At 42.3% G+C, this 27,540-nt stretch overlaps 2 protein-coding genes across 7 annotated transcripts in view; one reads left to right on the top strand and one right to left on the bottom strand.

Moving 5' to 3' along the window:
* Positions 1 to 2,060: 2,060 nt before the first annotated feature.
* Positions 2,061 to 27,540, bottom strand: part of RB195_014475 (uncharacterized protein) — a gene marked incomplete at both ends in the record, with an annotated part of 28,312 nt that continues 2,832 nt past the window's right edge. Inside the window, 14 exons of one of the 4 annotated variants that reach the window (XM_064204769.1) lie at positions 2,061 to 2,229; positions 2,329 to 2,440; positions 2,745 to 2,835; positions 2,899 to 3,026; positions 3,112 to 3,243; positions 3,307 to 3,422; positions 3,514 to 3,597; positions 4,001 to 4,088; positions 4,145 to 4,216; positions 12,872 to 13,016; positions 15,816 to 15,957; positions 25,090 to 25,232; positions 26,796 to 26,933; positions 27,353 to 27,488. In XM_064204769.1, coding sequence (XP_064060648.1) covers positions 2,061 to 2,229; positions 2,329 to 2,440; positions 2,745 to 2,835; positions 2,899 to 3,026; positions 3,112 to 3,243; positions 3,307 to 3,422; positions 3,514 to 3,597; positions 4,001 to 4,088; positions 4,145 to 4,216; positions 12,872 to 13,016; positions 15,816 to 15,957; positions 25,090 to 25,232; positions 26,796 to 26,933; positions 27,353 to 27,488 — 1,696 coding nt within the window. Of the gene's footprint in view, positions 2,230 to 2,328; positions 2,441 to 2,744; positions 2,836 to 2,898; positions 3,027 to 3,111; positions 3,244 to 3,306; positions 3,423 to 3,513; positions 3,598 to 4,000; positions 4,089 to 4,144; positions 4,217 to 4,745; positions 4,885 to 12,458; positions 12,557 to 12,871; positions 13,017 to 15,815; positions 15,958 to 25,089; positions 25,233 to 26,795; positions 26,934 to 27,322; positions 27,489 to 27,540 lie in introns of those variants that run through there. The other 3 variants (XM_064204768.1, XM_064204767.1, XM_013451426.2) reach the window with 3 other exon arrangements.
* On the top strand, positions 9,151 to 12,420 carry RB195_014476 (uncharacterized protein; the record flags this gene model as incomplete). 3 transcript variants are annotated; one of them, XM_064204772.1, is made up of 6 exons in its annotated part: positions 9,151 to 9,230; positions 9,330 to 9,681; positions 9,759 to 9,902; positions 9,956 to 10,109; positions 10,856 to 11,280; positions 12,256 to 12,420. In XM_064204772.1, 6 exons carry the CDS (start codon positions 9,151 to 9,153, stop codon positions 12,418 to 12,420), a joined length of 1,320 nt encoding a protein of 439 aa, XP_064060650.1. The 3 variants fall into 3 exon arrangements, with proteins under 3 accessions (XP_064060650.1, XP_064060652.1, XP_064060651.1); XM_064204770.1 differs by lacking the exons at positions 9,151 to 9,230; positions 9,330 to 9,681; positions 10,856 to 11,280 and having other exon boundaries at positions 9,780 to 9,854; positions 12,256 to 12,308; XM_064204771.1 differs by lacking the exons at positions 9,759 to 9,902; positions 9,956 to 10,109; positions 10,856 to 11,280; positions 12,256 to 12,420 and having other exon boundaries at positions 9,330 to 9,738.

Genomic DNA, 27,540 nt, shown 5'->3' with positions numbered 1-27,540 from the left:
ATAACTTCGTCATAAGAGGACCAAAAGAAAAAGTTCAAGTAGCTTTTGAGGAAAGGAGGTTGCCCTAAAAACAGTCACATCGCTGTTTTCTTCTACCTTCTAGTCTTTTTTTTTTTTGGAATTTTTTTTTTTGGGGGGGGAGGGCAAATAGGCAAGATTTAAAGTTAGAATTTGCTCAACTGCAAAAACGCTGCTCATTGCTCAACTGCGAAAATTACTGAAACAGGGTTAGGTTACTAAATTGTATAGAATCAATCTGCAAGAGCTATTCAAATTGTATGCTACTTAGTCGATTTAGTTCACTACTACATCTATGCAAATGACATAGGTAATTTGCAAAGACCATCGTAATTTAATCGGTTCAAGTTCTACTAAAATAATCCCACCTCCTCACAGAAACACAGGGGGCGATTATCTGCAGTCGGATAAGTGCCTGCAGAAGAGGCTGTCGGTAGGGCAGAGCAGGCATACCTTTGTTAGCCGTGATCACTAAGCCACACCCATCCATCATCACGTCTCAGAGGTCATGTGTCGTCTTTGTATTGCCATAACATAATAGACATGACTTCTGGGAAAGTTCACAGAACAAAATGGCAGCAACGTGTCAACATAGAAAATGAAAATACTAAAAATGAAGCAAAAACGTAGATGATTTGTACAAAAACAAAACAGCATCAGAAGAGATGAATGAAGCTGAAAACGTTCCAAAATAAAAGTTGAAAATTGTAAAAACAAGAACCTGGTCGTTGGAAGACGTAGGTTTGTGATTGGAAAAACTCTATAAAAGGTATAGACATATATTTACAGAGTATTTAATGCATTAGTGCAGTGTATTTATTTAATACTGTATTAGTTGTAAAAGTTTCGATTTGCTTGTTTCACACAAATAGAACACTATCTGGGATTTCGTGTACAATAGTTTGATGTATCTCCATACGTAAGCGATCGATAGTCCGTACAGAAACAATACCAGAGATAGCATGCTCCTGGGAGGCATGTTTCGCACCTCAGAGGATGAGAACTGAAGATGGACGATGTGATGGGCGGAGCATAAGGCGAACGCAGCGCAATGCTCTGCTGACGCTAGAAACACATATTAAGATGGTAGTTTGGTTAGTATCCAGGACATATCACATGGCAATACGTAATTCACCACACGGTATCATTTCAACCACCAAATCTACTATGGACTATGTCAGAGGAGTGAATATGACGCATCTGTATGTACTGATAGTTTCTTTGCCGGATATCATGTTACATACAGAAAACATATGACATGCGTCAGTGTGTTTTACTTCAGCAAAATCAAGCTATGAAGTACCAAACAATGCGTAATGAATCCAGACTTCCATCGGTGGAACAATTCCAATTCCTGCAATAACGATCGGAGAGACCACGATAGCATTTTGAGTTCCGGTTCACTTTTAGAAGAAAAATAACACAGAACACTTGTTAAGAGTTACACATCTCAGGACAGCGCCGTATCGTTCGAGTAGTGAACTAAGGCAGCATCGGACACGCGGTTGTCGCCGGGCAGGACCAACTAAAATAACTTCACAAAGAGTGGTTGAGGTTCCCCTCAAGAACCACCTAATTCGAATTTCATACAGTCATGAAAACAGTGTTGTAAGCATATTTAATTTATTGAAGTTTGTTTATGTCACCTATTCATCGTCATAGTGAATTCTCTTAGGTTTTCATAAGACTGAAGTTGCAAATGTAAATTTATTTTCTAATAATTAGAGTAAGTGAAACTGTTAGTGAATGGAAAACATATAGCGCAGAACACAGCTAGCGTGCATCTACATTATATGATTAATGTGATGTTTCTGTTGGACAGAAAACTACTAAGTTGCATACGTAAAAACTGGGCACAAAATAAGCAAAACTGGAAAAAAAGTAAACAGTTATGAAAAACTTCAAAATTGATGAATAGCGACTAGAGAAAAACGACATTAAGTATTTTATAACATAGTACGTTTTGAAGACTGACCAGTACAACAGTAATAGTACATAATTCCAATTTGCCGAATGTTCGGTTGGGAAGCATCGATGAACTTTTAAGCAAACACTTTTCCAGGATTTAATATGTTCTTGGGATCAAGAGTTTTCTTTATGCTCTTCATGACGTGCACTCCGACGGGCCCAAATTCCTCAGCTAGGTACTGGATTTTTCCGACTCCGATGCCATGCTCTCCGGTGCATGTTCCGTTTGCAGCAAGAGCACGACTGATAACAGAATAGGTAAGGGGAATGCACACATTCAAAAATGTATTTCTTGCTATCGCACAAACCTAGTGACATCTTAACGATACTGTTAACACTAACCGCACCAAGCGATCGGAGAACGCATGTACCACACACATCTCATCCTTGTTTTCTTCGAAAACCGGTATGATCACATGGAAATTCCCATCACCAACATGACCAACAATTGCTCCTGGAAAAAGCATAGCCTTAGAATGTTAGAACTTCTTCTGAAAGTAGCAATATTGAATAATTTCACCAGCAGAAGACACAAGGAACCAGTAAAGCTAACAACAATCATAAAAATATCAAGGACACTTTGTAAAATTCTGCATCTCTAAAATAGAATGCAGCATCCCATCTATTCGAACGAAGATAGAATCAGAAAAGATAGTTTTGTTGCGGAAGAAGATAAGATGCGAGAAGATAGTCTTCTGTTTTATTTGCTAAGACAAACATATTCATGCAATTCTGGAGGAATACAACAAATTTTGTACCTTTGAGACCAGTTGCATCGAGGTCTTTTCTCGTTTCGATAATAGTTGCAGCGAGTTTTGTTATTGGAACACAGACGTCGGTTGTGAAACCCTAAAATGGTCACAGTATAGGCGGAAGTTAAAGAAATTCAAGACCACCCTGTAAAAAGCGCACGGCTGCGCCAGTTCTCAAAGCTAGAGTAGCGTAGTAAGCGTTGTGCCTAGCCGTCCACAGTTTCTCCATTTCCTCACTCTCCGTTGACCATTCAAATGCGGAACCATTGTTTTGAGTGCAAATATCACCTAAACAGTAATGAGCCAAATTTTACTGAAGCATTGCGAACCTAAAAGCAATAGCATCACTTCACCATCAATACTATACACACACCGACAATCTTTGCCTGCTGACCGACTTCAGAATCAGTTTGGCCATGGAACTCAAGTGCAAGAGTTGGCTGCTCAGCTAATGTCAGATGGCTGTACTTGTTACATGCTGCTATTTGCAAATCGTCAAGAAATTCTAAACGAGAATAAGAACGTTCAATGTGATAGTGGTTCCTGCCGTGCGCTGTTGAGAAAAAACCTATTCTCGCTATTGGTATTCCCATTTGAAGCGTCTCAACGACAGAGTTTACAGCTTCGGCTACAGTCGGAAAGTGACAAAGCGCTACTGATCGGGCCTGAGGACGTGGATGTAACCTAATCGATTTCAGAATTTGAACTATGAAATATCTTGAGCCTGTTAAACTCAGAAAGTCAACTGTTTACAAGTCAAAGATTTGCAACTAACTTGAGAGTAGCCATTGTAATAATCCCAAGAGTGCCTTCAGATCCTATAAATAGATCTGTTAGATTGTATCCCGCTGCCGATTTCCTAAACAGTACTCTATAATTAACCCACGCTTCAAAAACAGAGTAATACGAAATTGACGTGGTACTGAAATCCCAGAGGAAAACGTATAGTTCGGGCTATAGATTACGGAAACAAGCATAGTCCCATCCAATTCCTCTTAGTCGTCCTAGAAAACGGCGTGCGAAGCGGCTTTATTTCCTACGAGATACATTAGAACGCGCATCCTATCCCATCCCCCTCCCCGCCCCAGAACTCAACGTTTTCGCCGGGGCTTCTGTGCGTGTGTGTGTGCGTGTGTGTGCGTGCGTGTGCGTGTGTGTGTGTGCGTGTGTGTGCGTGCGCGTGTGCGTGTGCGTGTGTATGTATGTATGTATGTATTTGTGTAATTTCGAGATATACCGCCTATGAAAGTCAAAATGGTTACCGAGGCCTCGCATTTTTTCCTCTTGTGTGCAAAACAGAGCCATCTGCTAATACAACCTCAAGGTTGCGTACATTTTCTTTCATAGTACCTTAAAATAACAACTTCAGTTCTCTTAATAAGGTATGTGGTAAGAAAACTACTCACCGTATCGTACAGCATTTGTTCCACTAGCTGAAGTGGCTACCATTCCACACAAAGATGCATCAGCACCAGGATCTCAAAACAGATTGTCTACACTTTCATGTTTGCAGCAATAAGGAATAGAGAAATGCTTCAAGAATAGTTCCTGATAAGATTTCAAGAGGTAGTGAGCAAAGAAGTAGTTATTAAGGCGAAGCGCAGATAAAGGTGTTCAAAATTGAGCCTTAAAGGAATACTGTTACACCTTTTAAGATGTTGAAACTTAGTGTATTTTCACAAACCCTTAATAGTGGCTAGCTGTTTCGAGCAGCAGAGTGTAAGATATATTCTATGTCGTGCCCACATCATCATAAACTTGGCGCAGTAATCAAAAGAATGCAGAGGAATTGAACGATCTTTTAAACATATATTAACAATATACATTAACATATTAACATGAGCCACTTCCTGTTAAATATAAGCCGGAGGCGTCGTATTATTTCTCGGGACTTCCCATTTGGGAAACATGATGCACGGTACTCGTGTAAATCATTCAAATCTATCCACTTCGTTTAAAAGAAAAATATTGAGGGTGAGGAAGGGTGCTTAATAACGGGACACCCACCTTCATCTTCAAGCTTCACTTTGAAGGCAGCAAACCACGAATGTGATGTGATGAGGGAATCCCCGAGAAAAGCTAGAGATGGGGCTGTAGGATTGCAGGATCCAGGATGCTTCCGCTCACCCTCTTCCTTAATCCCCATGAAAAACGACATGGAACACGCGGTATTTCACGACGGTTTCAATTCCAACGCAACCCCTCCCCTTGTGTGTGCGCGGTCGCGCGTTCAAATGTACCTCGTACTGACAAAAGCGGTTCCCATGCCGTTTTTTTTTACGACGATAGGGGATAGGTGAGTGGAATTACCGCGGATCCCGCAATCAGCAACCACCTCTCTAGCTTTTCCCGCGGATTCCTTCGCCACGTCAGATTGGTGGCATTTAATGTCGTTATACTTTATCAAAACTAAAATGTATGTTTTTCTGGTTAACAAATATTGCAAAAAAGCAGTAGTTCAGTAGGCAAATCGGTGCAATCTTTCGATCATTCAGCCTACACGAACTATTTGTGTTCTGATATTTGTTAGATAAAAAAGTTCGAATTTTTAAATGTTCGGTTTCTGGAAGTAGAGATCACCTAGTACTTCTCAGACATAGGTGCGATAGGGAGGAGCCGGCACCAGGTGAAAGGGGTCTTGCCCATTTCCGCAGTGTAAGGTGACCGGGGTTGATGGATGATGTGGTCCATTTTTCCACTTTCATTTTAGAACTTTAAAAGTCGACCGAGGGAAAGGGGGGAGGGTAGTGAGTGAACTTTTTTCATTTTTCAGTTTTTCCTCCTCATTCTCTTTCATTTCTTTTTCCTTTCCTTTCTTTTTTTTCAGGTCACACCTTCACCTTCTATTTATTCAGTTTTCTTTTTTTTCTATTTTACGGATATCGTGCCTTGCTTCCTTACTGATAAGTTCCGGGGAAGGCACTTAATGTATCCTATGATTCCATCTAAGGGCAGGAACGAAACGGAAATTGTTATATCTGTTTTTTTACGGTCTTTTTCAGCAGCCGCATCCTTACTCCCATCTCATTACAGTTTTCGAGGTTGCGATGGGACGAAGAAAAACATTTAAAAAAATTGCAGGTTTTTTTGGACCTAAAAACAGGTTTTTTTTCTGAATGACTTGTTTAGTTGGAAACCTATCATAGAGTGAAGGATACATATTCGCTTTAGAATTTTTCACTCTATACAATGCTAACCCTTCATCTCTACTAAGAAAAAAAATTTCCCCAACATGTTATATATTTCCTGATAGAGCGTGAATTATGGATTTCTTCTTAATGTACAGCACTTACCTGTTCGTTCCGAATAGGAAGAAAAAAAGCACAAAACTAAAAAATTTCGTCGTTTAGATCTCTATATTCAGGTCCATTTTTTTTACCTTAGTTGTCAAAGTGAAGAAACAATTTTTATATGCTTTTGTAGCAAATTTTCTGTTCTTTCTCCCTGTACTATCCTTTTTTGATTCCTTACCTATCAACAAAATAATGGGCTCAAAACTAAAAAAATCAATTTTTGTACCTACATTTCGACATAAATTTCGCAGCGAAGAAGAAAGCGCAATGAATGGGTTGTGTACTGCTCGATTCATCACGTTCTGGGGCACTTCGAGATACCCTTCACTGCCAAGTGATTTATTCTCTCATGATATTACCTGTTTATTTCAGCGAATTATCGCTGCAGTGAAAAACACGCTCTAATTGCACATTCTCGCTCTGTCACGCGGTGTTATGAAGCTCAAGTGAAGTCCCTTCGCCAACTGTCAAAAAGTGAAAGAGCTCCGACTATCTCACGTCTGTTCTCAGATCCTATTAATAAAAGTTATATCTTAGTGTTCCAACGTAGGAGAAGAAATAAATAGTCATGGATGATATACAGCTCAAATTTTTGTGTGGGTCTAACCCAGAAAATGAGGTCACATATTGCCATGCGAGATTGGTGGGAAATCAGACGTATCAGTTCTTTCCTAATGTTCGTGTCTAGTTTAAACTGTAGACTACAGCAATAAGATAGCAGAAGCTGTTTTTATTCATCATCTTATGCATAATAATTATTCTTATCTTTTTGAAGATTGTAAGTTATTTGGATAATGCGCTGTATCGCAAGTTGATCGATACCGTAATATTCCTTTTAGGGGCGCAGCTATCTAGCATGAGAGGCGGAGCAGTCTCGCGGCTGGGCTCATAAGAACCCATGCTTGGAGCACACGAGGAGAACCCTAGCCACCGGATAGCTGCAGACCGAGGACCGACCAAGGACGCTTGGGACGGCGACACCAAAGACCGCATCGCTAGCCTGAGCCTCTCGAGGATGCTCCCGACGGGGGCGAAGCCCAGATGATCTATCAGAGGTAAGGCTTTCTCCTTGTGTGAGTCGAGAGAGTCCTTGCTTCCACTGCGTGACGGTTACTAATAGGAACGAGTGGTTCACCAGTCGCTGCCCTGAAGTCGCAGGTAACGGGCAGTGGCTAGCAGTACTCCCCGCTTTTCTTCTTCGTGCTCCGTGTAGTTACGTAATTGTGTTTGTGTTGTTTACTTTGTTTTTCGGTCGTTCGCATGGAGTGTACCTATGCGAACGGTCTACGGGGCGCGAAAGTGATGGTGGTATGTTTTGTGTACGTTATTATGTTATTTGTTTCCAAAAATGAGAAAATCAAAAAAAAAGGAAAAGGGAAAACGCGCCACAAAAATTTAAAAAAGTCAAAAAAGAAAAAAACAAAAAGGAAAACGAAAACCTTGCGCGGCAACTAAAACGCGTTTTATACCCCGGCGAGGGTAAAAAACGCGTTCTAGTTGCCGCGCGAGGTTGTCTTTGGTATAGAGATGGTAAGTGATGTTCCGGTGCAGTTGATATTGATGCTGACTTACTGCATGTTGATGTAGATGTTGATGTTGATACAGATGTTGAGTTCGTTCCGGTGCAGTGTTCGTGTTGAGATATTGTGGTAATGTGCTGATGTGGTGATTTAGGGGGCCCCAGTAATGCGCTAGGACAGCTAGGCTGTTAAGCGCGTTTTATCCAGCGATGCGGTTGTTAGCTGATGATGAGTTGTGACGCACCGAGGTAAGTGGCGCCTAAGTTGTAGTTATGATGCACCGAGGTTGGGGTTAGCAGTTGACGGGCGCGTATAATGGTCCGGACCCGTTGTTTAAGCCTGGGGCAAGGTCATGACCGAGGCACGCGAGGTCGCGTGAGGTCATGCCTCGGGTGTCATGTGTATTAGTAGTAGGATGGCCGGTACGCCCCGATAATTAGATCAGCGTTACATTGGCTGCTATGGCCCGTTATCAAGACTAGGGTTGCAGATATGATGTGGTGAGTTGTTTTGTTCATATTATTTGTCGGTATTGCTCGTTTTGGAAATACTCGTGATACTGTTTGGATTTCCACTCTGCTAGGCTCTGTCCTTGTCGCTGCTTTTCTGTCTCTCCTTTTTGGCTGGGGTTCTTTTCCTGTTCATTTTGCGTTTGGATTTCTTTTCTCTTCTCTCTCACATTGGGTTTTGGCGCATTTTCGAATTTCAAAATTCCTTCGCCGTTTGGTTTGAATTGTAGGGTTGCGAAATCTCACGTGATCGATTTGGACTTGGGTCAAGTTGTTGCGAAACCTCGGCCAGTTCGAATTGGGGTTTCGAAACACTTTTGCTGGATTTGGTGCGTGGGCATTGCGAAACCCTCGAGCCAAGCCCGCGTAACCCCACCCCTGTCTGATCTTTATATATAAGAAGCCTACACAATCTCTTCTTGGTTGGATTTGTTACCATGTAATAACCCTGGTCGTATTTATTTTGTGCTTTCGTAATCATGCATTCGCTTTATTATGCTAGCACTCCCGGTGGTATTCCTGCCTTCATTGTCTGTCGAGGTATTCTTTCCGTGTCCTCTTTTTCTAATCTTTCGCGTCATTATAGTAGGTACAGTTCGTGACTTCCTCATATAATAGGCAAGCTTTTTTGAATTGGTTTGATTTCCCAGATCCTTTTTGCTACACTCCTCCTTATCCCATTTGAATCCTCTCCGCAAATTCCTTCATTCGTAATTATTTTTGCCATTTTATCTCTTTTGAATTTCTCGTGTGGGTTTCGCTGCGTCTGTTATGTGAGGATGAGTCGCGTTAATGTGTTATTTGAAGATGAGTCGCGTTGATGTTCGTTGCCCTTCTGGTGCACGTCTTTTATGTCGTTTTTCCAGGTAGTGATGGATCCGCCTGTCGCTCGTTCGCGCATTCTGTCTTCTGATGCTAGAGCTGTTGTCCCGATTTCGAGTTAGGAGTCTAAAGCTGTTGCCTCGATACACAGATCAGTTTTCGCCACTGAGCGGCTCGTTCGTACTTTGGAACTCAACGATGACGACAACGTACATGGGAGAGATACGAAGACGTTGCGGGATGCTACTGCCTTTACAACTACGGAAGTATGGAACGACGCCAGGTCAGCAACCACTCCGTCAACAAGGAAAGTGGACGAAGGTACTTCTACCTTGCTTCATGGTATAGGTGAGTCGGTTTCGGCAATCGGGAACAGGATTGATACTATTCCTATTGTTGCAAATTATATCCCAGATGGGCCGACATCGAGATTAGTGCCGTTTACAGGTTCAGGCGACGGCTCCACACAGTTCTCGCTGTGGCTTCGCCGTCTGGAAGACGCGATGCGGCTGCAGGTGCGACGCTCCAGCAAAAGGCGGATTTCCTTATCTGCTGTTTGGATGAGGCAGCGCATGAGAAGATAGAAGAGTTGAGTCAGCAGGAACGCTGCGACTTCAACACAATTGTGGCGCATCTAAAGCAGGTATTTGAAGGCCGGCAACATCGCTACATGGCGAGGCAGGCGCTGTCTGCTCGCCAACAGCAGACGGGGGAGTCATCAGCGACGTTCGCTAATCGTCTGCTGAACCTGGTCGGAGCCGCTACGACCGGCCAAGACCCAAGTAGTCAGAAGGAACGGGTCCTTGAGGAATTTGTGGCTGGTTGCGTCCTGACATTCGCTACTACGTCAAGTTAGACAATCCCTTGACTTTCCAGCAAGCGGTAGCGAAGGCCCAGATGGTTGAGCAACTGTCAGCCGAGGCCACAGCTGACCGCTTGATCAACCCAGTTGGCGTGGCACGCACCATAGAGGTGCGTGCCGGGCGGCAGCTGAACCGGCGCGGACGAACTATGGAGAACGTAGGTATGTTCGCAGAAGTTTGTCTCGCACGAACCGACCACGATTCTTTCAGCAGCCAGCACCAGCAAGGAATCAGGATGTTTTCCGCCAGCATGGTATTCCCGACCGTCGACTTATTCCTAGTCGCTCGAACTGTTTCAACTGTGGAGGAGTTAGTCATCACGTTCGACAGTGCCCGTCGCTGACAGTCCAGTTGTCAGCTCAAGGTATGCGTCAGTCTAGCCTTCGTTTTTCCTTATCGTTTTATGATCGCCAGCGACTTTCTTCTTCCCATGCTAATGCTGTGTATCCCGATTCTGACCCTCTTTATCAATAACTTTCGCAGGGCGGTGAACAAATTAACGCGCTCTCTATATCTTTGCGGAATTAGCAAGTCACTTATGAGCAATCTGAGGTGCGAGTCTCAGCACTCATGAAACGAAATGAAGAGCTAGCTAGCTCTGCTTTTGGTCAACCTTCTCAGTCTTCTCTACGATTTCCTCATAATTTACCAGACCTTCATTTATTACTTGCTTGCTCGTTGATTCTTTCGTTGTGTACCTCAACTGATGCTGTTTGTGTTGATTTACCTTTTTCGGCCCCTGACGCTTGCAACTTCAATTTTGTTACTATGTGTTATGATCGGGTCCCCGCTGGATTTTGCCAGGAGGTTTTGCTTGCTCTCGTCCTTTTGGGGGCCGTTCGTGTGGTCAAGGGCTAGTAGTAACTATAGGCCGTATTTTCCTAAGAATAATCGCGGCGTGGCTTCGACAACGCACCTCTGTCCCGGAAGAAGTCTTGGCTATTGCCAATAGAGACCTCTTCTTTGTGGCACAGATTCCAGTTAGAGTTAATGGGGTTCACATCCTAGCATTAATAGATACTGGCGCAGCCATTACTATAACTTCTAGGGATACGGCGCCTTTACTGGGGGTGTTTGCATCGGGGGACAGCGATATACCGTGCGCAATAGGCATGACATGTGTACCTGTTCAGCTTATCGGTCGCGCTGATCTCCGATTTGAGGTTGGTTCACTCATCCTGTATCAGCCTGTCTATTTTACGGAATCTGCGTGCGTTCCTAGTGAGGCAGAAGCCTACAGTGTTATTTTGGGCAACGATTTTGTTAGTCGCTTGCCACCATGGAGTATAAACTATAGAAACCGTACATTTTATATGGCCGATCAAGTCAGCATCTTATGCAACGCTCCGGCACCAGACTCCGCCAACTTTATAAACGGCGCTGAAGAAATTCCCGTGCGCGTCGCCGAGACTACAGTCTTGACGCATAGCCCGGAAACTTTTGTCCTCTGCTACCCCAAAGTTGCTGACCATTCCCCGCTTGTGCTCGCCGCTCAGTCCAGTCACCTGAGTGATCGCCCACTAATGGTCACTCCGGTGATCTTTAGCGCAGGCGTGACACGATTTCTGGTCTCTAATCCCTCAGCCAAGGCCGAGATCCTATATAAGGGCCAGCAGGTTTTCTCCGCCGTGCGGATTGACTGAGAGGCCACTGTGGAGGCTTTTGCGATAGCTACTTTTCCTCTCTTGCACAAATTCGGTAGAAGGTCGTTTGTAATGTGGTGGTATGCCCCGATACTCAGTACATTTCTTTGCCGTTTAAGCTGGACTTGTCCGAGGCGGAGGTCTCGGAGCAGGAGCGTCAGCAGCTGTTTGCGCTTTTCGATGAATTCAGTGATCGCATTTCATGTGATGCGTATGACTTAGGATCATACGAACCACCGAAACTCCTCCTTCGCGCTTTAGACCCCCGCGGATTCCGGTAAAATTTCAGACAGAACTCGATGAGCACATTAACAAACTGCTTATCGCGAACAGTACCGCCGGTTAGAGCGGCAGCCGACGAACTAGGTGTGGAGCTCTCCACAGTCGACTCCGTCCAAGGAAGAGAAAAAGAGGTCGTCCTTCTCTTAACCACCCGAACACATGTCGCGCCAGAGTCTGCCGAATTCCACGATAGTATAGGCGTATGATCGTAGCCATATCTCGGTGTCGCCAAGGCCAGTTCATTTTCGGACACGTTCATTCCCTTCGTCGCGTCCCCTACTGGGGTTGTGTGATCAGTTGGGCCAGCTTCCTTAATGCTATTGTTCCTGCAGCAGACCTCCCTCGCTATTTCGAAAACGAGTAGTTGTTGCCTCGGCCGGCGTGTTATTTATGTAATTATGCAAGTATGTAAATATATTATAGGCAAATATAGGTATATATTTCTATTTATCGGGTCGTTATTTGTAGCAGGTTATTTGTAAATATATGGAAGTCCGGGATGGACTTAAAGTAAGAGGGGAGGTGTAAGTGATGTGGATAATGCGCTCTACCGCAGGTTGATCGATACTGTAACATTCCCTTTAGGGGCGGAGCTATCTAGCACGAGAGGCAGAGCAGTCTCGCGGCTGGGCTCATAAGAGCTCATACCTGGAGCACACGAGGAGAACCCTGGCCACCGGATACCTGCAGACCGAGGACCGACCAACGACGCTTGGGACGACGACACCAAGGACCGCATCGCTGGCATGAGCCTCTCAAGGATGCTCCCGACGGGAGCGAAGCCCAGATCATCTATCAGAGGTATCTTTCTCCTTGCGTGGGTCGAGAGCTGCTTCCACTGCGCGACGCTTACTAGATTTTTGACATGGAACAATGTTCTGCTTCACTAGAGAACAGAAGGTGAAGTCCTATACAGCTAGGTTTTTTTTTGAATGAAAATGGCAACTCCGTCTTTTCTGTTCGATTATGGCAGCACGGCAATTCACTCAGCGAAAACTTCATCAGATCCCTATAACGCAGCCTTTTTTATCGGCGGTGGCTAACAAATGGTCTAATATGAACTAAAATATGAGTGTTTATACTTGGAGGGTTTAGAAGCCCGTAGCCGAGGAAACATATTCAGTACAAAAATTATACGTAGAATAGTATTATTTGAGATTTTTGACATGAAATAGCAATGATTTGCATAAATTTCACAAACCGACGGGAAAAAAAAGTCCTGTATTCCGGATATGAACATTCAGTTGCTTTCTAGTAACTGAAGGACGTACAGAAGCGTCAAAATCGGCTTCGTTCAATTCACATATACCACCCTCAATTGCGATGGTGGATAGGCAGACTCCATCCTGAAACACGATCATTTTCATGGTAGTTTTGGAAATAAACCGGCAGATCAAAATTCGTTCAATAATGCTAGAAATTTTCTCGCTAGCGCTACTGTGGTGGGAAAGTGATCTCGACTCCAATTCACATCAAGAATACTATTTTTATTTAACAATTAAACTCTACGTTATTGTGAACAGTGATAAATCCAACGAAATACCACAACACCATTGAAACGTTTCACGTGTCAGGAGCAGATATGCATTTGCTTTCCTTCGTAAATGATACTATGTCCTTCGACGGCTGACGCAGCACTTCGAATATTGTCCGTCAATTGTATGAAGTGCGATACTCCTAGCATGACACTTTCGACTGAACGTTGAATCACGCTCACCGCGTTTTCTTTTTGCTTAAGTGCCCAGTTTTCTGACGCGTAGGTCAAATCAGGAAGTGTTGGGTGTTGTGAAAGAAGTGCGCACGGATCAAGCTGCTTCTGTTCTTCTTCACTACATCCTCGATGCTCTTATACGCTTTCCAAGCTTATTGGCATTCAAGACTCATCCTTTCTCACGAACATCCTCTTCTATAGATTCAGCAGAAGCCCTATGCATTCACATGCTTCGTCGAACTCAGCCAACATTCGTTCCGTTTCGCTGATACTGGACATTATCAGAGCGATGTCATCAGCAAAGCGTGGACGGTGTAGCCAACCATCAACCTTTACTCCCATGTTGTCCCATTCCAGCTTCCGCACTGCGTTTTCGAGAATTGCCGTGAATATTTCAAATGAGGTTGTATCATCTTGTTGCACCTCTCTCTTCACAATATTATTCTCGCAGAATGATAAAATTTCAGTCGTGATATTACTGTACAACTTTGAAGGTACTTTTATGTAATGAGGAGGGACATCTTAATTGTCCAAACCTTCCATGACCTCTTCAGTCTCAACTGAGTCGAAGGCCTTCTATAAGTCGAAGGTGAGACATAGCGACATCTTGTACTTTCACGATGCCGATAAGTTTCTCGTTGAGTCTTGAAACAGTGTGAATATGGTCTACCGTGCCGAATCTTTTTCGAAGCACTGCTTACCTGCATGCTGTTCTTCATCTACTTTCTTTTTCAATCTTGTTAAGGGCCACTCCTGTAAACAGCTTGGCTAATAGTAAAAAGGTCAATGTCATTTGGATCAATTTTCTTCCACAACAACACGATGTTGCACGTCTTCCACTGTTTGGGAACCTTGCATTCCGACAGGTAACATGCAAACAGCCTTGTCGGGGTGTCGATAACAACTGGCGGACCTCTTTCGAGCGTTCATATCTCATCTTGTCGGGCTGGTGACTACGATTTCTTCCCCCACGATAACATATCGCACTTTGGATGGGAGAAAGAGAATAATGACACCTCTAACAATGTCTTCTTTCAGATGGTGATGAGGCAAGTGGAGGTAGCTGTCGAAGAGATCAGAGTATAAGTCGTGGATGATTTTCTCCATTTCCCTTCTGGATGCAGTGTTTGTTCCATTCGGGTTCTGGAGAGCAGTCGTCTTCATCTCGCGATTGGAGAAGTTTTGACGGGCCTAGCAAATACTTTTCCTCTTTGTTCTCTCACCTCTACAGTTTCAGCCACTATTGCTCCTCTCTCTCTAAAGTCTTCTTCTATCGTCTCTCTACAAAGCGTCACGAGCTCGGACGGTTCCCTACTCGGGTCCATGTTGGGCTATTAGCTCAAAAGTTTCTGATGCCGAACGTCTCTTGGTGGTTTTAAAACTTTCAGATTCCCCGATGCTTCGATTCCACGCCGCTGTTGTCCATTGTATTTCAACACCCCAGTAGTGTAGGAAAGAGACCCCAGTGAATGACAGTTCGGAGACTTCATTCACTGAATTTCGCGGCTTTTTCTCCTTTCCGTGTGAAGAGAAATCTCTCTAAAAGATGGTGGTCCGACCCTGTGTAGAACTTTGATGCGAGAGCGAAATCCGTCAGGAAGTTCCTTTCCTACGAGTTCCTGGTCCTACGAGAAGTTCCTCTTCAGTCTCATACGCGGCATTTAATGGATGACGTTGTCTCACCTCGCTCATTCCGATGACGTCGTATCTAATCTTCCTAGCTTGCATCGTCAGGTTTTCAATGGCCGCTTCAAATCCAAGCGTAATTGCGTTGTAATTGAAGATAATCATCCTAGTCCTTTTTCCTTTCGGTAGCCTAGATAACTCCTGCAACCTCATCCTTGTGGCGCTACCGTACTAGTTGGTCCACCGCAGTCAGTAAACTTTTCTTATTACTATGTCGTGTTCTTATCTATTATTTAAATTTTCTTATCTCAATTTCCTTATTATCTTATTTAAATTCTTATTATTTCAAATAATACTACAAATACTACTTCATCTATGTTCTTTAAAGGTAGCGCACCACGAAAGTGACGTGTTACGGAAACCGCAGAGAAAAAGTAAAGGTTTGTTTGTTGATTACGAAAATGGCCTCGCTCAAATCATCTTATTCATCCTGGAAACGACTCTACGCGCTCCGGTCCACTCAGCAACTTGTTCATTTGTATTACTTGAATAGGCTCGTGAGAAGACCTCATTAATCTTCGACAGCTCACTCATGGAAATGGTGCGTGAACAAAAAAAGGCGCGTTGCAGCTGATTTTGTGGGAAAGAACGGCGTCTTCCATATAATTTTTTTTTACGACGATTAGGAAAAGATGAGCGAAGCCACGCTCGTTTTCATAATCTACAACCCAAACTCTACGTTTTTCCTCGGGTTTCCGTGCTTCGTCAATTCCATGATACGCTGCCTTTAAAGAAGAGTAATTCTCACCTTAAGCGAAACACTTCCTCCCTCAAGTCCAGTACCGGTTCCATATGCAACAATTGGGATACTCTGTTCGCTGCAGACACGTACAACTGCGGACACTTCCTCAACTGACTTGGGCGATAGGACTACTGCGGGAAGTCGCGGCCTGAGCTTCAAAATAACTTAAAAGAAAAACGCCACAATCATCTAGTTAACTATCTTTTATGTACTAGTTTTGTGATGCTTGTGGTGTTCTTTTATTTTGGAAGGAGGTTTTTGCTACATTTACGAACGTCAAAATACTGCCTTTTAACAAGCTACTAACAAGTAAGCAACATATTTTATTGTTCTGGCGCGATACGTATCTTTACATTGGGAAGCTGGGCAAGTCATTTTGCAGAACTAGTTTCTGCAGACATGAGCAAGACTGTTAGCTTCAGTTGCTTATCTATCAGTAGGAGGTACCCCTGAAGATCTCACCTCAAAAATATCTCAGAAAGTTGCCTTTCAGAGTAAACGGTAACGGTAGTTGGTAAACGTATAAACAAAGTGGTGATTCCATCAATTTTTTGAAAACCATTTCGGCTGGTCAAAACTGACTTTCTAAATTCCCTCACTAATATGGTGATGGTCTTCGTCGTAGAGCTAAGCTGTCCGTCCTATTAGTTTCTAGTTAGGAAAATTTCTGAGTGGAACTTCGCATACAAAAGTCCTTAGGTGTGTGGTAAATGCATTACACAAAATGCCAATGATATATCTGTTAGTAATATAGAAATAACGACCGTCAATAACACAACTTTCATAAGACTGCGTCGGATTCCTCAACCTCTGGAAAGCAATGTTATATGCCCGTAATGGGGTGATGATAAACCACATGCCGTCAAGCGTTTCATTACATTCTGAAAATGTGCCAACTGGTGAGCTATAACAATGACCTTATATATATATATATATATATATATATATATATATATATATATATATATATATATATATATGTATATACATATATATATATATATATATATATATATACCAGACGTGGAACATGGATTTTTAATAAAGTAGCAGCAGGAGCCATGCCCTATGACATACTCTATATGACAAGGTAATTTCGAGCTCATTCAAGTACCAGTCTGAAAGTCCGGCCAAAGCCGGACTTCAGACTTTCTGTGGTGTTCGCTCCGCTCCCCTTCACTGATCAACCAAAATCAGTATTAGTGCCTTTTTCTGTTAAATTAGACTTGTGTATCTCTAACAATATTTCTTCACCTTTTTTATTATGAATAAAGGCGAAAGATTTCATATTTTTCTTTCTAAACAGTTTCAGTTCTACATTTGGAGAATATTCAACTTTCAGCTTCAAACACTCCTTCGATAAAGTTAAAAATTAAGTTTCTGGCGTTAATCAATCCGCTTGGGATGCGTCCCCACGTTCACTTCAATTCAAAATCGTTTGAGGTTCACGAACGTGTAACTGGTCTATACAATGACTTGCGGTGGCTAGCCGATGTGTCAAATCAGTGTTTCTATCCTCCCAGACAAATCTGGTACCAATTCATCGACCCCGGAGGGTCGAAAGGCTTGGTGAGCACTACGGCGGATTCGAACCTCCGATCGATCGTGCAGGAAGCGGACCTCTAACCGCTACACTACACCCGCCCTCTCACTCATTCGATACCAGTAATGTAGACACAATTTGAAAGCATATGAGAGAAGAATATAGGTTTTCTTTATATTTTCGCAGCCATGTGTGTTTCCATTTTCTGAGGAAGGCATGTTACCAACTTGTAATAACCGTGCAAGGAAATAGGGGGGCGAAGGAGTCATGAAGGTGAAAAGCAACGCGCCTTGTGGCTACGACTATGAAATGGCTGCAACGTCCCATTTACACTTTTACGACATGCACACGAATTTATTGCGCACCTTTTCGATGCCGCAGGACCCGTCACACCCCCTTTTGTGGCGCCTTTGCACCAATTTGACGGCGGGGGACCCGTCGCAACTCATTCCATTTTATGGCTACCTGGCGCCGGCGCACCAATCTCACGCCGCGGGACCCGTCACTCCCCATTTTAATACCTATGTGGCGCCGGCGCAGCAATTCCACGCCGCGCGACCCGTCTCACCCCATTTTGTAGCTATCTAGCGCCGGCGCACCAATCCGACGCCGGGTAGACCCTTCGCACCTCCTTTTTCGAATTTGGTGACACACAGACAAACACACACGCACACACACACGCACACAACGGCCTAAACTCGTTATTGTATATCATGATATGCGAAGACAAACAATACGATGCAATGAAATAGTATATATCGCTTTATATTTACAAGTGCCAGTGGGGATTGAAGAAGTAAAAAGGTGTGAAACATCACAGACACGTGCAATCTCCTCAAACGCCTCGTCACACCACAGGAAATGACTTATCAAAGAGGTTGCTCAAAGACAATGTCAGAGAAGCAGACCACTATAGCGCTCTGTAGCTGTTAGAAGATCGCCGGTTGTTTGAGTTTCGCCGCTAGTAGTAACTGATGACGATTCCCCTTCCCCGTAGGTCAAAACCCGCATAGGCTTGATACGGCACCGGCTCTTTGATCACAACGATGCATTTTCCCTTGCAACTCATGGTTGGACTTTTGGTTGTTATGTACAACGCTAGAATGCTTCCAGAGAGTTTTTAAAGTGTTTTCTCTATAAGTCTTCGGAGTTTTTTTCGATGATAATCTCAACTTCTCAGAACAAACTGATACTAGAATTGAACATATTGTACGGAAAACATACTCTTCCCTTTCTCGGCTATTTCGGATTGCCCACTCCAGTAATACAACTATTCTCACTCGTTTATACAAATCGTTCGTCTTATCTCATCTCGAATATAACTATCATATATGGATACCTTCAAAAAAAAAGCAAAGATATACTTCTATCCGCATGCTGTTCAGAAGAATGTCAGGAAGTCTAACTTTCGAATCTTAAGAAAAGAAACCAAGTTAGCGCCTAGCAAATATTGGTACTTCAGATCTACTGGCGAAAGAAGTGGTGGTTTCAACTTACATTACGCAAAAGTTCAACATAAGAACTTCTCGCTTATGTTCAACGATTTTTTCTACAGAACTGTAAGATGGCTGGAGCTCTTACCTCGAGATGTTTTTAAAGCCGAACACAGTAGAATATTCAAGATGAGTTTGAATAAAATTGACATACGCCAGTGTTTGAATGTTGATGTCTAGCCGTATGTTCTCCCTCTCTATTATTGCAATTTTCAGATTCTGTCAGTGAAGGTCATTCAGTAACAGTGATACTAATAACTTGCCGTTATTCCTCCCTTCGATCTGTTCCGTCATGTTACTTACTTCTCAACTATCTCTGAATAACCTCCTCTTATTGACTTCCGCGTCTTCTAGCTAATTTGGTCTTCTCTAGATTATGATGGTTAGTCGTTCGAGAATCACAAAAGTTGGTGAACCCTTTTATTCAAAGTCCTCCGTCACCTTCGCTCTGGATCCCAACGTGCTCATTCCACCTTAAGCTAAGTTGATAGTCGAAACCCTGTACATAAACAGTCAATGTCATGAGAGGATTCTTCACTTTCTGGGGTAGGAGAACGAACGTGTTGTCCTCCACAAAAAGAACTCCACCAGGCTCCACTAACAATGAGTTTGCCTATTTTTTTCTTAAATGTTTTGAAATAGAGAAATGTGTTTCCTTTTCTCCTTATTTGGTCCTTTCGCATACTTATTTCCCAGCATTTCTCCCGATGCTGCTAAGATTCTTCAAAAAGAGGAGACTCACTTGGGAACGGCTGATCAAATGCAATACATAGTAGCCAACAGTTTACGCGATATGACGTAGCACGTTATAGCCGGAGCCGGTGCTTCGACCCCCTTCACTTTTGGACCGTTGGCGAAGGGACCCCCTTCACTTGAGCTGCACCCACGGTCACCACGAGAAAAAAAAGGTAGACAGTTTAACATGTTGAGGGATGTAAGAAAGTCGAGTATTTCCATTGCAGTATTCGCTTCAACGTAAGAAGCAAATGGACGACGGAACAGTCGGAAAAGAAGGAATATTCATTCATAATTACCAAATAAAATAAAATAATACTAACTATGAGAATAAAATCTTAGTGACTTACCTGTCTTCTGATCACACTATCGCAGTAAATTACACTACAATAAGCTACTAAATAAGGAGACATTACCGAGAAGGAACCACCGAGCAACAGAGCGAGAATGTACGGTTAGAGTTTGAAGCAGAATCACACGGCATTGAAGAGTATCTTGAAATAACCCAGAACGTGACGAATCGAACGGTATACATCACATTCATTATGCGTTCTTCTCCGCCGAGAAATTGGCGTCCAAAATTAAGCATGAAAAATTGAGTGTCTCCAGTTTGGAGCCCGTTACTATTTTGAAAAGCAAGGAATCAAAAAAGAGAAAATACGCTGAGGTAGAGGTATCGCAGTAAATCACACTGCAATAAGCTACTATATAAGGAGACATTACCGAGAAGGAACCAGTAACAGAGCGAGAATGTGCAGTTAGAGCGTGATTTTAAATAGCAACAGAATTTCGCTGAAATAAACAGCTAATATTTCCGTCCAGGAAAAATCGCATAGCAGTGAAGGATCCGCCGTGTTCTGGAGATTCCCCAGAACACGGCGGATCTAATGGTGTACAACACTTTCATTGTGATTTCGTCTCCGCCGAGAAATTGGCGCCTAAAATTAGGCATCAAAAATTGAATGTTTCCAGTTCTGAAGCCAGTACTTTGTTGGAAGACAAGAAACTCGAAAATAGATAGTATACCGAAATAGACGAGAAATTTCTCTACAAACTGGTACCAAAACTGTCATTTCACATTGACTGTTAAGGAGAAGAAATTGGACCTGAAAATGGAGATTGAAATTGCCAAATTTATAAGTTTTTTGCTTCGTTTTCTACCTACTCGAAACGAACAGTTAAGTGTTGTATACCAAAAGAGTCCGCATTTCACGCTCTATCTGAAAATGTATAACATGTTAAGGAAAGTTTTTGTCTTGATCAAACGGAGGGGGGAGCAGCACGCGCAGTTGTAGAGTCTCCGGCCCAACAATCCGAGCCTAATGCTTAAGCATAGGAGGGGGGAGCACGCCAACGATAGCGTGCTCCTCTCCTCTCTTTGAAAAAAAAAACTACGCATTTCTGCAGGTCAATCGAGTTAGCTTTGTATAGACTGAGAAATTCTAGAGCAAATAAGTACCGTTCACTCTATTGATAAGTTTCGAAATAAACAAGTTATTTTGAAAAAACCTGTTATTACGGCTGCAAAAAGCAGCGATTTTTTTTGAGCTTGGGAGCTTTTTGAGCTTCTCAACCCAGTCAAGAATGCTCTGTATAGACCAAGAAAAGGTAGGTTAGTTATGTACCCCTCACTCTACTGTTAGCTTTTCAAAGAAGTGAGTTATTTAAGAAGATAACTACTTTCGAAGATGGTGATAGATACAGTGAATTTCTGCAACTTAAAAACTCTTTTAGTCCGGTATTTTGGCAAATACTTGTAGCGAATTCCATCCTCTTTTACACTATATTGTAATTAATCCGCGCAGTTTGGTATGAATTTTGTAATATCTGAAATAGTAATGTATATGCAAGAGCTGCTCGTGATGACTCATCACGCCGCACTTTTTTGGGAACTTCGCTAGGAACTATACATAACATAATGTATAACATATATGATGTATGCAAGTGCTCTTTTTCTTTCTAGTTCGTAATTAAAGTTGCTCATTCGTCCTCGTAACTGCTCCATCGTACCGATGTTGTTTATTCATCTTCATACTTTCTCGTTAAATACAATTCAGCAGAAAATGCGTATTATGCTATTACTGTTGTTACTCTTCATCGAATAAGTAATTTCTCCGCTGCCAAAAATGAATTTTTTGTTCTGGTAACTCTTGACTAATAAGACTAATCTCCCTTTAATGCTATCTGCCGGCTTATGAGCTCTTCTCTTCTTTACAATGTTTAGGACAACTATTCAACTAATTAAATTAGTTAAATGGTTTTTAGGTATTCTTTTGTTGATGAGTACTATGAAACAACCTTTCTGAGTTGTCCACCTTTATTTCTACAGACTTTCTTTTTCTTCGAGAGACATCGATATACAAATGTGACATAGCGTGCTCCTCCCCTCTCTTTGAGAAAACTACACATTTCTGCAGGACATCCGAGTTACCTTTGTATAGACTGAGAAATTCTAGAGCAAATAGGCACCCTTTACTCTACTAATAGGTTTCCAACTAAGCGAGTTAATTAGAAAAAACCTGTTTTTTTCAGCTGCAAAATAACAGCGACTTTTTTGAGCTCGGGGCACATTTTCTCAATCCGGTCAGATAATTTCTGTATAGAACGACGGAAGTTAGGGCAGCTATGTACCCTTCACTCCATTTCTAGGTTTTCAAATAACTAAGCTATTAAGGGCGAAATTTGCTCGTTGAGGTGACGATGCGACTAGTTGTTTTGCGCTGCTTGAGGCTCGTTTCTGACTCCTTTCCTTGCAACTTCCTTGTAGGAATTTCCTTTTTCTTTCGCTGTGTGTAGCATTAGGAACATGTACTTTGTAATTCTTTTTATTATATCTAGAATAGTAAAGTGTGTGCTTTCGAGAAGAAGCAGCTTCAACGCTACCTTTAGTCCCTAGAAGGGAAATGCCACCGCCTGCGAATGTTCTGCTTCACTGGTTTTGGACGACTCTACTTCTACTCATCCACATAGTGAGTTTTTTGAAATCGTTTCCTGCTCTTCTTTGCTTTACTGATTTTGTTCAGATGCGCTTTCCCGTCTACTTGTGGAGAAGATTGAGAGGGACCCAGTAAGCAGATGTATAATACATACATATGCGTATTTAAATATGTGTTAATAAATGATGTTTTTTTCCTACGGAATCATAGGAAATATGAAGTGCCTTCCCCTCAACTCGTCAGTAAGGAAGAAAGGCAGAATATCCGAAAAATAAGAAATAGAGAAAAACTCAATATGAAAGGTGAGCACCGAAGTACGCTAAAGAAATATGGGGCGGAACAGATATAAAACAAAAAAGAAATTTGGGAAAAATTAAAATAAGAAAAACTTATTTTCGCCGCCGCTACCCCCCACGATTTCTTTAAACTTCACATCTATCGCACCTTGAGAACGGAGGAAACTCATACTTCGATTAATGTTTCCAAATAGATGTAAAGTTAAACTGGATTGCTCTCCAAATATAAAACTGAGCGTTTAGGGAGAAACCATAAAATCTTTCATCTATGCTTAAATTTTGGGGTAAAAAATTGAAGAAAGCGTTGATAGAAAAAAGCAATTATAGTTTTCCAAAAAAATGTCGCTAACGTTCTTTCTGTTATTTCTTATTCATCGGTGAAGGCGAGCGAAGTGAACCTCAAAATGAAACACCAAAATAAACCTGAAGTCCGGCTTTAGCCGGACGTTCAGGCTGGTAAATAAATAAAATCATTCGAAATGAATGGAAAGGAAAAAAGAGATTGCGGTCTCGTCTGCTATGTGCCGCCGGATGATTAGCCACTTTAACAGATGTAATGCGGCCTTTTGATGAAATCGACCGTCTTAAACATGCTTTCAGTGACTGTCTTTTCGGTCATCCAGGGGTGCTTCGAATGGTAATGAAAAAAGTGAATTAGAATGCTCTTAGAACTCGGTTTTCGGTGCCACTGGTTTTCCAGTTTCTCCTGCGTAAATGAACCTAGCTGAGAAACTGTAGCCAGTTGTCTTTGGGTTTTTCCCTCGTGAACTTAAAGTGTCGGATTGTTTGTTCAAGAGATCGAAGCAAATGTCCAGCTTGCGCTGTTCGGCTTGCGTTGGAATATTATGTAACAATCATCTATGTATGGGCAGTACAAAAGAGGAAGTTTGCATTGAAGTAGGGGTCTTTCCACCTTAGACATCAAAGCAGCGGCTAATGTAGGCGCAAGTCTTTGTCCTATAGCCAAGCCTTAAATCTGCTTATATTACTGCTCAGACCAGCGAAATACTGAGCATCTAAAGCACTCGCTCAACAGTGCTATTATTTGCTGCAGCGCGAACCCGTATATATTCAGAGACATTTGTTGCCAGAGGAGAAGTTCTGAAGTCGCATGTAAAGCAGCATCGGTGGAGTGTAAAGCGAAGTGACATTGAAAGATTCGATGACACAATCTCCGTCAAGGCGCTCTTTGAAGAGGTGCTCAATGAACATGTTTGTATTCGAAAGATAAGAGGGAAAGTGTTTTAGTAGCTAGCTGAGAATGATGTTAAGCAACCAGGATATTCTGTCGATAGGACCCCCAATATTGCTTATAATAGGTCTAACCTAAAGAAATTCGCCGAGGTTGTTTGAAGTAAATTCGGCAGCGGAGAACTTATCGGTTCTGATTAGGACGTAAAGAACTGGGGAAGCAGGTCGGTCACATTTTAGGCGCGTGATAATAGTTTTTGGTATATCTCTAAAGTGGAGCTTTTTTTGCAGACATGTCCAGTTCACGTGATATCAAAACAAACTGTCCTCCCTCGTCGCTTACAGAAATTTGTTTTACGCTGCGAGCTAATGTTACGTAGCTCTCACAGACCCTTCCGGTACCTTGTTGTCATGTTTATTAAAGGGTGTTTGTGCGAGTATAGGGAGAGAATTCGGCGTTCGAATTTTGGTAGCTGAGGCTACATGGCAAGAGTACCACAAACAATATTATAACATATTATAACTATAACCACAAACTAATATTATCATGCTATTAAAATCTGAGCGGCTCACTTCCCTAATTTTTTACATCCTAATGAAAACCGACAAGTTCTCCGTTGCCGAATTTACTTCAAACAACCCGGCAGATTTCTAGGTTAGGCCTATTATAAGCAATATTTGAGACCCCACCGGCAGTACCTGGTTGCTTAACATCATCCTCAGCCGGCTACTACAACAGTTCCTCTCTTATCTTTCGAATACAAACATGCTCATTGAGCACCTCCGCAAAGCTCGCATTGACGAAGATTGTGTCACGGAATCTTTCGATGTCACTTCGCTTTACACAGACATCTCTACCGATACTGCTTTACAAGCAATATGAGAGCTTCTCCTCGAACAACAACGGTTTCCAAACATGTACGGGTTCGTAATACTATAGGCAGATTAGAGGATTGGCCATGGGGCAAAGACTTGCGCCTACGCGCTCATATCGAAAAGAGGTGGAGCACCTGAAGACCTAGCAGATGGAAGCAGCCATGAGTATTTAAGAAGAATAATGACAGAGAAAATGAACGCGAAACTCACAACAAATGGCCTTCGTCTCTTGAAAACTGGGTCCTTATGCTCTCCTTGACAGAAACTGATTCTTTTCCGAGAATGGCTTCAAATTGGTAGAAACTGGATTGGAGAGTAGAAGATTGCCGTCGAAGCACAAATCCCATCCACATCTAGAACTCAGTTTTCTGCCCATGGATGGCTTCGACAGCGCGATCAAATGATGAAATGATATACACTCCAAATATTTATCGTCAGCGCTAATCGCTAGTAGTTGTGACACAAAAAAGGATACACTTTCAACCAATTACCTCTAGCTTTAACTTCAGGTATACATACCCAGTGAGAACGTTTGAAGCTCTGAACGGTCAAATACTACCTACAGACCTCACATTCCACGCAATTCGCGGATAATTGTCCGACCTAGTAGCCCTAGGATGGATAAAGGAATCCAAAAAAAAAATAATGAAAATAAAGAAAAGCCTTTTGAAGCTAAAAAGGTTGGTTGACGACTTATTAGTGAGAGAAGAATTAGAAAGAAATATTTCAACTCCAATAGATGAAAAATACAGCCGTGTCAAAACGAAATGAAGAACGAGTGTAGTTAGCAGCACTTGCGGTCGCGCTGTAGCCAGGTCGTTTTTAACCACTCGCATCGCCCTGCGAGCTGTCGGCTTGTTTTCTTTCTCGCATTTTCTTTTGTTATGTAGATTTATGTTGTATAGTCGGGTCAAAACAAAGTGAATCATGAGTATAGGTGCTCTGCATTCGCGTACGCGCTCGAAGGAGGCAGCAGTTGGAACCGAGTTTGGACTATTGCTGCAGCAAACTGCAGCGATGGTAGGTGTCAGCAAAGGTTTCGCCATAATCTTAGCCGCTCCGCTCCACCGAAGCGCCTCGAGAGAAGCCACGCACTCAGTTGCGTACGTGCTGCACGTCGTTTGAGTCCACTGTTTCTCTATTGTTCTTAAGTTACCGTATTATTTTTGTCCGTGTATTTAGCTTCATGCTAATGTTCTTTCTTTTGTTTTTAAGGTAGGGAAGGTAGGCGAAGAAACAAAAAAATAACATAAACAGAAACAAATGCAAATTTGACCGAATTTCAAAAGCAAAACATGAACAAAAACAGTACAATAACCTAAGTCGTTTTGACTCGTCTATACGTCAGAATACGAGCGGAGATCATGTTCTCTTCTCGATGACCTAGATTATCCCTTGAGTTGAAATATGATATGCATAATATGTAGTTAGATGTACGATAACGTGTATCTTAACTGCCAAACTCTTGGACATATTTACATTTTTTTCAAAGGGATATCATGAACAGAAGATGAGATGATCAGCAAGGATGACCAAACAAAACCGAACTAAGAGGAAGCTTGCAAAATCCCTGCTCTTGACATCAGTATCCTATAGACGAAGCAGAAGAAATTCCCTCATATTTGAGAGCTAACTCCAGTTAATCTTTTGGCTGAAAGCCGTCATTTTTTTGTAGACATCTTGTCAAAGAAGCTCTCGAAATTTATTCTTCATTTGTAAATGTGTCACATTATATTATGATTTGATTTATTCTAGTGATATGTATCCTTGCACTTTCTCTCTAAATGAGCAATCAGCCTGACTTCTTAAAACGGACCGTCCTCCGTTTACCCGTCTATGACAGGCTGCAGTCTTCCTAGGAAGAAAGGTGATACTATCCTCCAAAAAAAAATATGTGCGACTAATCTCCGACCAACCTGGAAAACTCTGATCCGAGAAGTGCTGCGCGCTATTGTCGACATATCGGAAGCTGAACGTGTATAGTTGGATGGAAACGACATAAAGCCTGGTGCAGCAAAAGCGGCTGCGCACAGGAGCGAGGAGCAGAGATCAAACTGGAACTATTATTAGCTCCAGTCGGACTACAGATGTGTGGGAGTAGCGAGGGTCTCAGCTCGCAACCGCCAGTTGTATAGATCCGAATTGGGCGCAGCCGCCTACGAAATTGCACCGGGCTCCAGATCTTTTTGACCCAAGCAATTTCGTTTGTGCAGAAACTGTATTTAGAAATATGAAGGTGTTTCCACCATGTTCGAAAACTATCATTTGAGGGGCAAAGTAAAAATTGAAAATCTTTAATTCTAATACTGTAACGAGAGTGTACTCAGACAAATTTACCCGCTGTACCAATATTGAGTGCCACTGCTAGTCAATATCAAAATGAGAAAATGCGACAAACTAAAAAAGAGGAAACCTCATAGGACATAATATGAATACAGAACATCTAGGAGTAAACAACATGTACAGAAAACACCAATTTTGACTTGTCAGAGTTAAGTTCACATTGGACAGTTGCAGAATCTAAGTAGAATGGCACACAAAAATCATACAAACTTCTTATTTTATCGGCAAGTAGAATGATGCGATCACGGTTTATACGGAGGCGAAGTCTAAAATGTTTAGTGTTCCCTGATCTTATACAACATGAAGACAAAAGGCTGA

Source organism: Necator americanus, chromosome V, assembly GCF_031761385.1.
Source record: "Necator americanus strain Aroian chromosome V, whole genome shotgun sequence".
In the NCBI taxonomy this organism is placed as follows: domain Eukaryota; kingdom Metazoa; phylum Nematoda; class Chromadorea; order Rhabditida; family Ancylostomatidae; genus Necator; species Necator americanus.
Note: the sequence above shows the minus strand (reverse complement) of the source record. Positions and strands in the feature narration are given on the sequence as shown.